At 43.7% G+C, this 16,147-nt stretch overlaps 1 protein-coding gene across 2 annotated transcripts in view; it reads left to right on the forward strand.

The window, feature by feature from the left end:
- The first annotated feature begins 423 nt into the window (after positions 1 to 423).
- LOC141128747 (transcription elongation factor A protein 3-like) overlaps positions 424 to 16,147 on the forward strand; it is an 89,846-nt gene continuing 74,122 nt past the window's right edge. Inside the window, exon 1 of one of the 2 annotated variants that reach the window (XM_073616213.1) lies at positions 424 to 873. In XM_073616213.1, the coding sequence (XP_073472314.1) occupies positions 805 to 873 (69 nt within the window). In that variant the 5' untranslated portion in view covers positions 424 to 804. The remainder of the gene's footprint in view (positions 874 to 16,147) is intronic. The other variant, XM_073616212.1, reaches the window with a different exon arrangement.

Raw genomic sequence — 16,147 nt, forward strand, 5'->3', positions numbered from 1 at the left:
GTATGATTGTGAATATTTTTCTCTGTATACCCTTCGGATCAGGCTGTTTTTTTTTTTTTTTTACAATTAAAAAATGAGGAAAAAATATATATATACTGTATATATATATATATATATATATATATATATATATATATATATATATATATATATATATATATATATATATATATATATATATATATATATATATATGGTTTATGTTCCATGCATTTACAGAATTTAACAGAATCTTACTGTGGTCTAGTAGCTGTTGATCTTTTCTTTGCAGTTGTGTTGTCTAGATTGCCCTGCACATAAGAGTAATCTTTCAGTATAATCCACTTTTACATTAACACTGTATCTTTCAACAGGTGCAAGGATGTATTGGTGCTCAATGCAGCATATGCGGTTAAGCATGTAACATATAGCATATGTTTTTCTGCTGTGTTTAGGTCTGTGTGTGCCATGTGCACAGCTGTCGCTACCCTACACCCCCCCACTTCCAGTGTCCGGCTGAAAGACCTTGGGACTATTTATAATTTGAGACACACCCCCTTGGTAAGGCCAAGCAGAAGAAAACTGTATACACTTCGAACTGGTATATACTCACACAGTGACACACTATACAAAACACACGTGTATACAAATCACCGAGTATTCCCATTAGATTGTAAACACATAACAAAAATCAATATAAAATACATACACTAGTTTGTAGATGTAAAGTTTACTGTATCTGAAAATAACACAGAAACGCACCTAGAGACTTGTGCACATATATCACATTTTATTATTACCTGTAACACTTATTCACCTGACTTTATGGGATCAGAAGAGGACTTACGGAAGATCGGAAGGCGGCTGGAGAAGAGAATCAGTGAACAGAACATGGTGAGTGGAACTACGCAGTTTTTTTTTTAGATATTTGAGATGTAGGCTGAACTCAGGAGGAGAAATAGTACTATATGGAATACTTGTATAGTGTAGATCTTAATACAGGGCTGATTAAAAATAAACTAGATTGAGAGATGTAGTGTACATAGCAGCCAGTCACTTTTTGGACGCATTCACACCTGCGATTGCACCCTGCCTGCGATTAGATGCGAGAACCCCAGTGGGGGTACCTACAATTAGCTGTGAGTTGGCAGCCCCTTTAAAAGCATTAGGAGGCTGCCAGCTCTTACAGCAAATTGTACCCACTTGCATGTAAGTGCTCATGCAGCGATCACATGCGAGTGATTGGCCCTGGACACAGACTACCCGTGTTCACGGCCAATCACTGTTCTGTGATTGTTGCTTGAGAGATTACATGAATGTGGCTGCTATTTGCTGCTAGAGCCGACAGCCTCCTATTGCATTCAATGGGGCTGCCGACTCACAGCTAATCGTGGGAACCCCCTGCTGGGCTTCTCGCATCTAATCGCAGACAGGGCACATTCGCAAGTGTGAATGCACTTTTATGCTTCTTTGTCCTTGTGCAGGTTAGAGACTGAAACCCAGACTTGATGGAAATGGGTTTTAGACCCCATTCATACCTCCCAACTTATTGAGATGGGAATGAGGGATACCTATTGGCAAAAGTATGTGCACATAGGACACGCCCCTTGGCACACCCCCTTAAAGAATTGTACAAAAAAAAATGGTTAAACCCACAAGTGCTTTTTTACCACTATTATTCCTTTATACTGGCTTTTGGAATTTACAAATGCAGCAATTTAGAAATTGAATGAAAGGTTTAGCACTGGGAAAAACTTTTTGAAAGATAAAAAGTGCATTTTATGTGCAACTATATAGATCAGACTTAATGAGGCACAGATGAGGAGGAAAAAGGGACAGAGGGACTTTGTTCCAATTAGGGACAGTCCCTCGAAATCAGGGACAGTTGGGACCTATGCCAATCCACACCTATGTATTTGGGTTGCATACAAACATAAATGTGAATGGTCTTTGTTATTCATTTCATTTTGCATACACGCAAACCAGCCACATTAGAAGTGTATGTAAACCTTAACAATGGACTGCTATTATTTTCTCCCTTTCAAAAGTTTTTATTGTTTTAAATAGCTATTAGTTTAGTTAAAGTCCCTGTGTTGTTTTTTGCCTTACCTTGTAATGATGAGCTCACATGTTGCATCAGCTATCTTGTCCCTATGCGCCAAAGGAACAAGACCATTTCCTGTTCCGGGTCAAACAGCATCCAATACATGCCTCCTCATCATCTCTGTGTTGCATCACAAATGTGGGAGTACTAATGTGTTGAAACACCACATGAGTGAGCTCTATGTAAGTCTGTGAAGGCTCTGCCTGCTGTGTCTGTATCAGACCTAAGCTATGTAGATCTCACCTGCACCAGCACTAGATTGAGGGACCCAGGAATTGTGGGATATGTAGTTTCTTTACAGGAAGTGTCAGGTTTCTCACTACAGACAGAGGTAATGCATCAACCTCTGCACTGCTATGCTCACAAGCCTCACGTTTCAACACAAACTGAAACCGCTGACTTTGGAAATTGAAGATTTGTTCTACTATAGTTTGTGCATACAGGGCAACAAATGACACCATAAAGCTACATCATTAATGTACATCCTTTTGAGATGAAAAACACAAGGAGCCATTAGAAATTTTTACCATGCCTTTAAATCTATCATTGTTTTGTTATGTCTGTTCAAGTGCAAAAAAAAAATACCTGTTGGCTCTGCCTGAACTCTTGTAACCTGAAACATCTATTTCTATGAACAGTGGCGGCTGGTGCTCAAAATTTTTTGGGGGAGGGCGCAAACAAACTGAAAAATTCTGAAAAATACTTAAAAAAAAAACATCAATTGCAGCCTCACTGTGCCTATCAAATTCAGCCACTTTGCCCATCAAATGCAGCCACTGTGCCATCAATTGCAGCCACTGTGCCCAGCAAATGCAGCCACTGTACCATCAAATGCAGCCACTGTGCCCATAATATTCAGCCACTGTGCCCATAATATTCAGCCACTGTGCCCATCAAATGCAGCCACTGTGCCCATTATATGCAGCCACTGTGCCCACCAAATGCAGCCACTGTGCCCACCATGTGCAGCTACTGTGCCCAGCATATGCAGCCACTGTGCCCACCAAATACAGTCGCTGTGCCCGTCATAAGCAGCCACTGTGCCCAGCATATGCAGCCACTGTGCCCGCCAAATACAGCCACTGTGCCCATCAAATGCAGCCACTTGTGCCCATCATATGCAGCCATTTGTGCCCATCAAATTCAACCACTTGTGCCCGTCAAATGCAGCCACTTGTGTCCAGTATAAGCAGCCACTTGTGCCCAGTCAATGCTGCCACTTGTGCCCATCAAATGCAGCCATTTGTGCCCATCAAATGCAGCCACTTGTACCCAGTATATGCAGCCACTTGTGCCCAGTTTATGCAGCCACTGTGCCCACTGACCCCCCCACTGGCGGGGCTCGCGGGCTCTAGCAGCACCCCCAACCCCCCCCACGCGCGTCTCTGACAGACCCCCGGCACTTACCGCGGCGCCAGGCAGCAGCTTCCCTCCTCGCACCAGAGCGGCGGCGGCGGCCTCCGCTCCAGTGTGTGTCTCCTCCGCTCCTCTTCCTAAGCACCAGGCATCCAATAGGGTGCTCTGGCGCTTTGGCCAATCAGGAAACAGGCCTCCTGATTGGCAGGGAAGAAGGTTAATGTGAAAATAGCAATAATTAATTTGCTATCGTCACACAATTGGGTGGGATCAGGGTGCACTCTCTGCGCCCCAAGCCCACCCTATTTTGAAGCCTATTAGAGCCTCTGGCTCTAATCAGGTGCTTCAAAATGTACCACCCCCTCCCACCCCTGCCATAGGAATCCATGCGTCCGGCATCCTGAAAGGGGCCAGGTGCATGGATGGGGGGCCGGCGCCCGTGCGCCCACACCACTGTCTATGAACTACAAAACACCTCTCCCTATGCTATGGAATTGTGGGGTATGAGAAACATAGCCTGGAGCTCACTAAGATGGTGGCAAAAAAGTGCTACATCCTTTAGGCCTGAATGTAATATTTGAAAGTGTTGACTAGGGCTGGCCATACACGGAGCAAATTTCTTTCCTGCAATGATCCCCCCCATCAACCTAGACAGTGTTGATGCGGGAATCCCTCCTACCTGGCAATTGTCCTGTTCCTGCGGGGGGAATCCAGCAGGCTGGTGGTACCCATGTTGATCGATCAATCAGCTTGGTACATTCAGCCTGTCCATTCCTGCTGAACTGGTCAAGATCAAACCTTGTATGACCTGCCTTATTCCCCTCTAGTATTGCTAGAGGAAACTCATAACATGATATGTGGTTCCCAAATAGAGGAACCTATACATACTTCTGATAAAGGGTTTGAAACATTACCCTTGACAAGTCAAATATAGGTCAAAGTTTTCATGTAGAGAAAAATTCCAAAAATTTGCAAAAGTTTACTTGTCCCTGATGTTTTAAGCCCAGACAACCCTTGTGGAATGATGTTATTGCACAACCCAATCATGGCTGTATAGCTGGAAGAGTTTACAGAATGCTGCCCCGTCTAGAAGTCCCATTAATACCCACAAAGATACCAGGCCTGGTAGATGCTCTGATGGGAATATAGCTGATGTGACCCCAAATAAGATAGTCAGCTATCGCTCTTGGAAACATACTCGTAAAAGGTTTTTGAAGTGTCCCTTAGGGCAGTGGTTCTCAACCCTGTCCTCAAGTACCCCCAACAGGCCATGTTTTTTGAATTTCTCTTAGATAAAATAGCTGTTCAAAATACCAAGCCATAGACTCTAATTTAAAGCACCTGTGCAAGACAAAGGAAAACCTGCAAACATGGCCTGTTGGGGGTACTTGAGGACAGGGTTGAGAACCACTGCCTTAGGGCACAGTGGTAACAGACAAGTATAGAATTTACCTCTGGTTGCATACTGGGAAGTTCTCCTTTAAATGCTATTTGAGCAGCTGTGCAAGGAGCAATATTGCTACACAGGAAAAGAATGGGAGAATGATCCTGCTGAGAAATCATACAGGTCCAGTAGTGAGCAGGCTTGTTTAATTCAGAATAGGACATGGCAGGGGAGTACCCATGATGGTGACAGATGGCAGGAATGTTTTGTGAATGGTGCCAAGGGTTACAGCTTTAGTCAGAAAATGGCGATGTTAAGAAATACAAGTGTTCTGTCGAGAAGTGCCCGCTATCGAGAAGTTCCGGTATGTAATGCGTATGTGCCATACGGAACAGCACAACAGCTGATTTGCCCATCAGCTTTGCTGATGTAACCAGGGCGCATGTGCACATCATAGGAGGTATCTCACGATGGGAGATACCATTTCACAGGCACAATTTAAACCTATACAAACAGCAGGGGAGACCGTAGTTCTCAGATTGTGCATCGCTGCTGCTGGAGGGTGGCTAGTGCCTGTGTTGAAGAGCTGGTTTTGTCTGTGTTGCAACCTGCCCTTTCACACAGGCAAAACCGGCCTTTCAACACAGCAAACCTGCCCTGCAACACAGATAAAACCGGACCATCAGCACACTGTAAAGCCGCCCTGCAACAGTGAGGCACAATGTGAGAACTACGGTCTCCCCCCACTGTTTGTATAGGTTTCAATTGTGGCTGTGAAATGGTATCTCCCATCGAGAGATGCCTCCTATGATGTGCTCTTGGGCCCTGGTCACGTCACTCCAGCTGAGCGGCAAATCAGCTGAAGTGCGACTCCGTCCTGAGCATGCGCGGGCACTATTCGATGGGGGGCACTTCTCAACAGAACACCGGCCCGTGCTTTTGAGGTTCATGTGTTCCAACCCCAAGGTCAAACAAATGCAGGATGATATGTGACAGGTGGATGGTCTGTCACTGTCTTAAGAGGCAGTTAATGACTGGTTCAGCAGAAAAAGGGTGACTGAATAGCTATGAGACTGATTGTCAAATGGGTTGCCCCACAAAAATCCAGGCACTGCTCCTTCATCCCCAGGATAGGTTTGCTGTGTGTTTATGGACAGTCGTGCAGGGCACGTGTCCGGGCTGGACAGACAGGCACTTTAACAAGGCTTAAGACTAAGGGCAATGCTTTAGTCTGAGCAGTCAGGTAGGCAGGCTAGGGTCACAATAAGTAGGCAGAGGTCAAGGAGCAGGTCATAAGGCAAGCTGGGCTATATAGGCCATTTGGCACAAACACTAGTTCTGAGTGTGCAAACATGCTGTTGTATGCTGGTGTGCATGGGACTGCAAAATCCTGCAACTTGCAGTTACCCTAAGTACAGGGCCACTCGCTGGGATCTGAGCACATGCACGTGTCCACACACTGGTTAATTACATTGCACAACTTTACCATGCAACATTCCTTTTTGTTCTAGTGTCCAGCTGTACATCCATGACCACTAGTGTATATTGCATATAAAGTGAGTTGGTTACAGTTGGTTTCAGACTTTTAATAGAACATCATAGAGTAGGGTGGCTTCAGTTTTAAATGGTTGATCAAGTATAAAATTGGGGCTCGTGGAGGATGCTAGTTGACTAATTCACCGAGTGGTGTCTTTTATACCTTGAGGAATCCAGTGGTGAGATTGCTGCACTTGGGTTCACAGATGTGTCCATGTAGTGTGACATAAAAGGGGTGTCTCATACTGCCTCATTTGAAATCTGCAGATTGCGGGACCTTCTAAACCACATATTAGTTAAACAACTTTGTTTGCTCAGAAGTCGTAGAGACCTCACTGTTTCAAATAGTACTATTAAGTAGCTGTGAACATTGCCCCTATAGCTCATGTCCATGCAACCGGGACCTCCCTCTTTGGGCTTCCTTTGATCTTATAGATAGTTATATGATCCCCTTGGCCTCCATGCCTTCATCTGCAGCACCATCTGGGATATTTAAACTACATTATGACCCATACACTTTGGCTATGGGACTCAGTTAAATTCTCATCCGGTCTTATATTACCATATTTTGTTAGCTGAAATTGCTCCACTGTCCCCTCTTTCCTCCAGGCATGACAACCCTTTGCAGTTGGACTGGTTGCCAGACCATGGGTTCGTAGTTTAACCCCTACCAAAATTATCTCCTTTGATACTCTTTGTTCATACTCTGATATCCCATTATGGGAATATTTCCAATACTTGCAACTTCATTCACTCATTCTTCCCGACCCTCTGTTTACCCTAACACGATTTTAACGTTTTTGCAGCTTTCACCCATACTCCACAGGCCTTATTTCTCTACTATATTTCTCTATATTTCTTTTAAGAAGCCTCCAATATGCAACTAAAAAATGCAATGGAAAATAGAATTAGGAGAGTCACTTGACCCAGAGGATTATGCTTCAAGCCATCGCTAAATGTTCTAAAAAGATCCTTCAAAAAGCCTACATTTTTTTTATATTGCTGGCACTATACGCCAGCCAGTCTAGCTTGGTCTAGTCTAGCTTGGTTTATACTGAATTACCTTTCTACCTGTTTTCGGGGCTGTCCTCAGGATGGCTCAATGGTGCATATACTGTATGGTGGACGTGTCCAGTAGTGAGCAGATTGTGGACTGGGGTCTCCAATCTCATTTGCACTTTACTTCAAATTTTTGGAAGAACCCCTATGAGACCCTGCTCCATAAACATTCTGAAGCGCTTTTCTGTACCAAACAGCGGTTGATCACCTATATTTTTATGGCCACCAAGCTCATAATGGCAAAAGCCTGGAAATCTCCCTCCTTAAGCTTCAAGGTGATAAATAACCGATTAAATGATATAATGGTCAATGAAAAACTAACAGCAGTACTGACAGACAACCATAACAACTTTCTATAAGTCTGGCAACCCTGAATATCATATGCCACCCCACCAAGATTTGACATTTTGTTTCTTACCATTTAAAAGACATGTGACTCTAACCCTGTAGGATTATACCTCCCTTCCCTCCCTTCTTCCTTTACCCCACCCTTTTCTTTCTGTATCCTACAACTGGGCACCTGCTTTTGTATAATGATCATAGTAGTACTGCTGCCAGAGTATTTGTTCTATACTAACCTTAAAATTCATGACATTATGCTACTCTAAACTATTGTGAATTTGCCCAGAGTAGAGAAGTACTTATTCTGTAATATTTGCTTCACCAATGGAACGAATAACTATCCCTAAGAGGCTGCCTTCTTACTGGTTTATCTACTGTACTTGTTTGTATTTTCTGTACATGCTTTGTACAGTAAACCTTCTGTAATAGAAATCTGCAGATTGTGACTCTAAAGCTCTGTTCACATATATGCAAATTGGATGCGTTTTAACCCCCCCAATCCATACCTGGCAATTTTGGATCTGGTACAGATTCCAGGTCCCCCCCGTAATCCCCCCGTAATCCATACCAGACCCTAATCAGAGCATGCAGCCTGGCAGGCCAGGATCCTGGGGGGGGGGTGAGCGAGCGCCCCCCTCCTAAACCATACCAGGCCACATGCTCTCAATGTAGGGGATGCTTTTGGGTGGGGGGGCTCTGCCACCCCCACCCCAAAGCACCTTGTTCCCATGTTGATGGGGACAAGGCCCTCTTCCCCACAACCCTGGCCGATGGTTGTTGGGGTCTGTGGGCAGGGGGCTTATTGAAATCTGGAAGCTCCCTTTAACAAGGGGGCTTCCAGATCCCAGCCCCCCATGTGAAAGAGTATGGGGTACATTATACCCCTACTCATTCACCAAAAAAAGTGTCAGAAGGAAATAAAAACACAGTTTTTGACAATTCCTTTATTAAAAAAACAATGTCCTCCGGTGTAGATCCATCGCCAATCACGACGTCCGCCGCCACCGCTGACCGGAGAAAATTTTAAAAAATTTCCGCTCACGCCAAAGGCCCCTGCAGTCTGCCTGTTCCGTCTGACATTTCTTGAATATCTAAGGGGCGGGGCCACCTGGAGATGTCACCTGGTGGCACCGCCCTTGTGACATCACTGACCCAGCATGCCCTGGCATAATAGGCATTCCCATAACTGATGTGTGGTTCTCCATTCTATCTATTGTGATTTATGAGGAAGGACATTATCTTTGGTGTGCATACACTGAAGAGTCCAATTGAATAACATTGATCACTAGAAATATAGACTGCAAGGTAACTTACTCTTTTTCTTCAGGTTAGATTTAGTTTTTTTATCTTCTATAAACGTTTGTGTGGGAACGATAGTGTTCCCAGTGCTCCTAGACAAAATCATGCATTGTAAGTTTATACAGATGCAGAGGGTAGACAAAATACCATACTTTGATAACAATGTATTAACAACAAGAATTTAATAAGGAGCAGGGTCACTCCTTGCCTCCATAACATCTTTTATAGTTCTTGGAATGCCTTCACACAAATCCTGACCTGTAGAGTAAAATATTGCACAATTTTTTATGAAGAAAACCCTCCAGATCTTTTAGGGATGAGGAAGAAAATGTGATTTAAACCCTTTGATTACGATATTTCAGGTCTCGGAGGGAGTTCACCCTGGTGTTCATGAACCCACTTTTTATTTGTTTAGCTGCGTGTGTATTCGCATTCTAGAAAATGGGAACACAGGCAGGTGGACTTTATAAAGGCCTCATATTTGACCATGCAAAACAGTTCTTGGACCTAATGACTTCTACATAATGCTTGCTTAGAATATTACTGATTCCTTACTTCAGTTATCAGTATTCTGCATGCACTGTGGGTTTTTACTTTCTCATTAACTCATATTGGCAACAGGGTGAAAGAAAATAATTGAACTACATTATTTTTTTCATTGATTAAGGGTCTAAGTTTTCTTTTTGCTATATTAGGTTGTAAGTATTTGTGCACTGGCCTTGGATACAAACTCTTTCCAAATCGAAGCATAGCCATGGTGTACAATTTAAAACAGGTGTATCTGCAGGTTAAAGTGGTGCTTGCTATTCTTTTTTCTGCCATTTCTAACAGATCATGTGCATAGAGGCTGTTGTAAGCTCTTTATTAAACCCTTTCTCTTGTCACAGATCTCTAGCGATCCATAGATAAGAGCTGTGAAACCCTGTTTAAAAATCCACTTTACCTTCGTAAGTCAGGTATGCAGGATTGCAGAGTGTGCCTATGTAGTAAGTTGGGCAGCACAATGGTTTAATGGTTAGCATGCCTGCGTTCAGGGCTGGTGCAAGAATTTTTGACAACCTAGGCGAAAACTCATTTTGCTGCCCCCCCTCAATTGGCACCGCCCCTCACTGAGATTTTTGCGGCGCCTCTTCACCTATTTCTTCAACCATGGTCCACAGGCCTGCACCTGTGCCTCTGGACCCGGCCCGCAGACAAATAGTGGATGGCACCAGCTCGCTTCCTCGCGCCAGCCGTGGTCCACAGGCTAGGGCAGTATACAGACAGACTAAAGCCCCGTACACACGGTCGGACATTGATCGGACATTCTGACAACAAAATCTTAGGATTTTTTCCGACGGATGTTGGCTCAAACTTGTCTTGCATACACACGGTCACACAAGGTTGTTGGAAAATCCGATCGTTCTGAACGCGGTGACGTAAAACACGTATGTCGGGACTCTAAACGGGGCAGTAGCCAATAGCTTTCATCTCTTTATTTATTCTGAGCATGCGTGGCACTTTGTGCGTCGGATTTGTGTACACACGATTGGAAATTCCGACAACGGATTTTGTTGTTGGAAAATTTTATAGCCTGCTCTCAAACTTTGTGTGTCCGAAAATCCAATGGAAAATGTGTGATGGAGCCTACACACGGTCGGAATTTCCGACAACAAGGTCCTGTCACACATTTTCCGTTGGAAAATCCGACCGTGTGTACGGGGCATAACTGTGTAACTACCTGTCTGTACGAGCATACAGATACACTGTCAATGTTTTACAGGCTCTTACTAAAAATAATAATAAATCCACATTTTTGTACCTGCAAAAAGATCTGCATTTATTTATTTTTTTACAAAGGTGAACTTGAACCTTCACACCTCAGATCACCCCAATTCCTGTATTTTCAGGTCTCAGGTCACTACAATTCTTCCACCTTCACACCTCAGGTCACCCGATCACTGTATCACCCTAAATGGCTGTTTCCCTCTGCACCCCCCTCCTCACCTCAGTTCCCCTCTGCACCCCCCACACACATATCTGTACCCCCCTGCACATCTGTCCCCCCCTCCCCACACACACATTTATTCCCCCTCTGTACCCCCTGCGCATCTGTCCCCCCCTCTGTACCCCCCTGAACATCTGTCCCCCCCCTCCCCACACACACACACATCTGCTCCCCCTCTGTACCCCCCTGCACATCTGTCCCCCCTCCCCCCACACACACACATATCTGTTCCCTCTCTGTACCCCCCTGCACATCTGTTGCCCCCCCTACGCACACACACACACACATATCTGTACCCCCTACACATATATCTGTTCCCCCTCTGTACCCCCCTGCACGTCTGTACCCCCTCTGTACCCCCTGCATGTCTGTTCCCCCACCACATATATATATATGTTCCCCCTCTGTAGCCCCCTGCACATCTGTTCGCCCTCTGTACCCCCCTGCATGTCTCCCCCTCCCCCCACACATATATCTGTTCCCACTCTGTTCCCCCTCTGTCGGCTGCTCCTTGTCCGGGGTCTCTCCCCTCATCTTCTCACTGCTAGAGCGGCACTGCAGGCTGGGGACAGAGTGGTCCAGGATGTCTTCACAGGCGCAACCACCCCCTAGCTTGGTGGCTGGAGCCATAAGGCAGCATGTTTTTTAAAAATGTCAGTCCTGGAGGTATTTTAATAATCCGAATCCCCAGCGAGTGGCTGGAGATCTGTATTTTGCCGCCCCCCTTACCCTGGCGCCCTAGGCAGCCGCCTGACCCGCCTATTGCTAGCGCCGGCCCTGCTTGCGTTGATGTCTTGTTTGATTCCCAACCAGGACAGTATCTGCATGGAGTTTGCATATTCTCCCACACTTCAAAGACATGTTGGTAGGTTAATTGGCTCCTGCCTAAAATTAACTTCTGTTGTAAAGTTCCTTTAGCCCCTGTTCACATCGGTGCGATTTGACATGTCAAATCCCATGCCAAATTGCAGCCTATACCTATACCAATCAGTGCGGCACACCGATTATCAAAAGTAGTTCCTGCAGTACTTTTGGCGACTTTGGGGGTGATTTCAATAGACATCTGTGCATGAACTCGCACAGATGTCTTTCAAATTGCCCCCCCCCGAACTTGCACTGAAATGCGGGTTTAAAATTGTGCGAGTTCAGCTTACCTTTAACAATTTGTTTTTAATGACTGTTTAATTTCTAAAAAACCATATGGAGTGTTTATATATTATACGTTTTGTGTACCAACCTCCCGGGATATATATATAAAATCTTAAAACTTTGTCAGAAAAACTGTAGTTTTTCAGGTACTAAACTATAATTTCTCACCTTTGAGAAACATATATAGAACCAGACAGTATAAAATGATGCAACAAAATACATCTTAATCGCATAAATCATAAATGTTGTCAGTTATTAGCCTCCAAAGCCTGAACCCACCACATAACTCCTATAATGGCTCAAATATATTCATATACAAATGATCTATATATGTGTGTATATAAAACTTATTGTTCTTTCTTTACCATCCTTCATTAAGCTAGCCATACACAGATAGGCTGAATTAACCTATTTAAACAGCTCAGATGGATAAATCTCCTGCAGTGGGTTATTGTGTACTGATAGCTGGCATCGACGACTGTCAGAATACCCAAACAGTGCCTATATCTGAATGAATGCAGATGCTGTTAGACCGACAATTTTCTACCCTAGTCCTTGGACAAAAGTTGATTGAAAAATCAATCTTGTTGAACCAGGTGTTGACAACAGGGCCAACCATGCAGAGAATTTCAGCCAATTCATCAGGAATCTGACAAAATTTGATCCATGTTTGGCCAGCTTAAGAGGGAATGTATGGCAAAGCTTCCATTTGGGCAGAGCTTGTATCCACGTCTAGTGTACAAATACTCATAGCTCAGTATAGCGAAAACAAAACCTGGAGCCTTGAACAATGGGGAAAAAATAATATAGTCTAATGAATCATGTATGATTTATATGATTGAAATGTTATATACTTTTCCATTGAACTTTGGTTTTATACATATTTTATGAAATTTGTATAATAAAATATAAAACTACTTTACAAACACAAGAAGCGATATATTAGTAACTTGAAAATTCTTGACAAAGCTTGGAGGTTTTTCTGTTGGCTGATAATTTGCTTTCATAGCATAACACATTGACCAGTCACAATAATAAAAAAATGTCCAGCCAGTCGAGAAAGGAGAGATGATGTTGTTGTATCAAATTTCTCAAGGTAAGCTCAATTTTTATACAGTTTCACAGCTGCTTTCTAGAGATTGCTAGAAAGTTGTGACAGGAGACATTTCAAGAATATTCTTACAACAGCCTCGGGTGCGCAGGTACCGTTTTCATCATATCTCATCCGATCCGCCAAGATGGATGGCGAACGTATCGCCATACATCTGTTTTTAGTGGATAAAGATCCACTATGGAGTCACACATTCACACATTTGTTTATATGAGTTTGAAACCTGGGCAGTAACTTCAACAATTAATCAGACATCCTGTGGATCTTTATTTCACTATACAAAGCCAGTGTACTACTCTATGGGCTATGATTGTGATATGTTTTTGTGAGCGGTTCTGAATGTAGCAGCTGCATTTTGATTAGACAACGTTGTTTTATTTAACTCTTTTGGCTGAGGTGCTGGTGATGGGAATTTTTTACCCAGTTTTTTGTATTACTATTTGTAATTTTGTATTAAAGTTCCCTTATCTTAAGCTTGGTGGTCCTTAGTAATCTCTTTTAGGTGAGGTACTTCCCCACCTTGTTCTTTGTGTGTTTAACTCTTTAATTACCTGGATTACACCTTGACTGGTGATTCATCGACTTTAAGGGACGCTGTGCTTGCTCATATATTGAGATTTGCAGCGTTTATACCCTAGTGAGTTACTGACAATCTTTTTGTGTTTTGAAGATACTTATTACTGTCTGTGCCCCTTTGGGGAGATTCACCCCCTCTATTGGCCATTGACTAATGTAGCACCCTCTAGTGTGCTAGATGTAAATAGGTTAATTGTTAGAGTAGGAAAATTGGCTTGGCTGAGAGCCATGCTTGGGTGTGAATCTTGGTCAGGTTTTAGTGACTCAGGAACTGGATGACTCATCTGGCAGATCTCTCTGACACTTCCCCCTGGCCTGGAAGGTGATAGAAACTTCCAGAGATAAAGGGTGGGAGTAAGGAGAGGCTGCCACACATATTTATGAGATCCTTGACTAATCCCCAGCAAAAAGGGTCTGGAAGGGGGCAGGCCACCTCATAAATAGGCATGAGTCATGCCAGCAGGTGTAGTCAGGTGAAAGATGAAGATGGAGTGCTGAAGAGGCTGTCGGTGGCCCTTTGAGGGTGCCCCCTTGTCTGGGGGGGGCCTCGGCCTAGGGCTTGGGTGCTGGAAGATTACCCCTACAACACATGTAGGAAACCCTTCCTGGAGGCACAGGAGCAAGGAGAGAGGACAGCAGGAACAAGTCAACACGTCGATCTCCTGAGAGTCAGCAGAGTGGGCTGGTGAGTGTCAGTCTGGAGGACTATGGAGGGAGTGTCAGTCTGGTGGACTCAGGGTAGAAGATAGCCTGGAGGGCTAGTGAAAGGGGCAGCTGTGGCCAGGCAGGTTGGCAGTGCCTAAAGAGGTGGTGCTTGGATCAGTAGTCACAGGAGAAATGTAAGCTGGACACTGAACTTTTGCTGCATATCCAAGGGGCCTTGGGTTCCTGCCTATAACAGGCTATTGCTCTAATCTGAGTGCTTTTGTCAGATTTTTAACAAGTGTCTCAGCTGGATTTCTGCAAGCGATTGCTGGAGGAAGAAGTGAAGTGTACATAGACACCATATATAGGAATGTATATAGGAAGCGCTGTCACTGAAGTTGTTCTGAAGTCAAGTAGGCATCTCATAATCTACAATCCCTATCCAAGTTATTATCCTTCAATAAATAACAAAAACAAAGTCATGGTCAATTCCCTGACTCTGAGTGCCTGTTGAAATTTTGTGTATCTGGCTGTGCAGGGTGGGGGATACCAGTTTACTTGTGTCTCCTTAGGGGGTGCGCTACACTAATAATGAAATATGAAAATGGAAGAAAATCACAATCTTTGACTGGTCATCAGAACAGGAATAGAGGGCAATTTTTCCATTGGGAACTGGTGGCTCTGGTGACTACTTGTGATTTCCCCCGTTTTAGAGAGATTCCCTCTCACTTCCTGTTGTGGCTATGGGACACAGGTGGCAAAAAAACCTGGCAGGGGTTATAACTCCTTCTTACTATATCAAAACATTTTACCTAAAGTTCTACTTTACGTCTTTGGGGTGCCAATATTTTTTTGCTTATGATGTACAGACTTTGTTGAGCCTGGGTAACAAAAGATGCTGAATTTCATTCAGTGAAAACATTTGAGATAACACTTTTAGCAATATTATTACATGTTAATGTGAAACTGTTGTTCCGCTGCTGTTGCCACAATGTAAAAATTATATTCTGCTAAAAAAAAACATTTCCTTGCAATTCTTTTTTTGGCACCAAAGTTCAGCTTTAAGTATTCATCTTTCTCCGACCTTCAACTTGCAACCACAATTTCTCTTTGCCAGTCCCATGTCTCCATGTTTGGCATATATTGATATTATTTTTGAGACTGTTCCCCTGGAGACATTAAATAACTTTGTAAGACTTTCACACTTACAATGTGGGCACCAAATATTTGTTCTCTGTAGATTTCAGCTGCCTAATGTTGCTTTGAAAGCTAACATAACAAATTGCCAACGGAAACACAAATACTTCATCTGACACATACTGCTAATTGGCAACAGATCTAATTGTAATTTAAGACTTCAAAAAGAAACTCCTTTTATGTGGTGTTTCCTCCCGCCTGTCCACTTCTTGTTCATAGGCTGAGTTTCAATGTCTCTCTAGGTTATTTAGAAAAAAATGGCAACTACGTGAATGAGAAGAGTAGACAGAATAATGAGCAGTGAAATAGGTGAAAGTAAAAAAAATACTTTAAGACCCCTTCTGAGGCAGTTTTCAGGCGTTTTAGCGCTAAAAATAGCGCCTGTAAACAGTGGCAGTGCGCAGGGGTCCGCCCCCTCTCTCC

This window comes from Aquarana catesbeiana, linkage group LG02 (genome assembly GCF_042186555.1).
Source record: "Aquarana catesbeiana isolate 2022-GZ linkage group LG02, ASM4218655v1, whole genome shotgun sequence".
Classification (NCBI taxonomy): domain Eukaryota; kingdom Metazoa; phylum Chordata; class Amphibia; order Anura; family Ranidae; genus Aquarana; species Aquarana catesbeiana.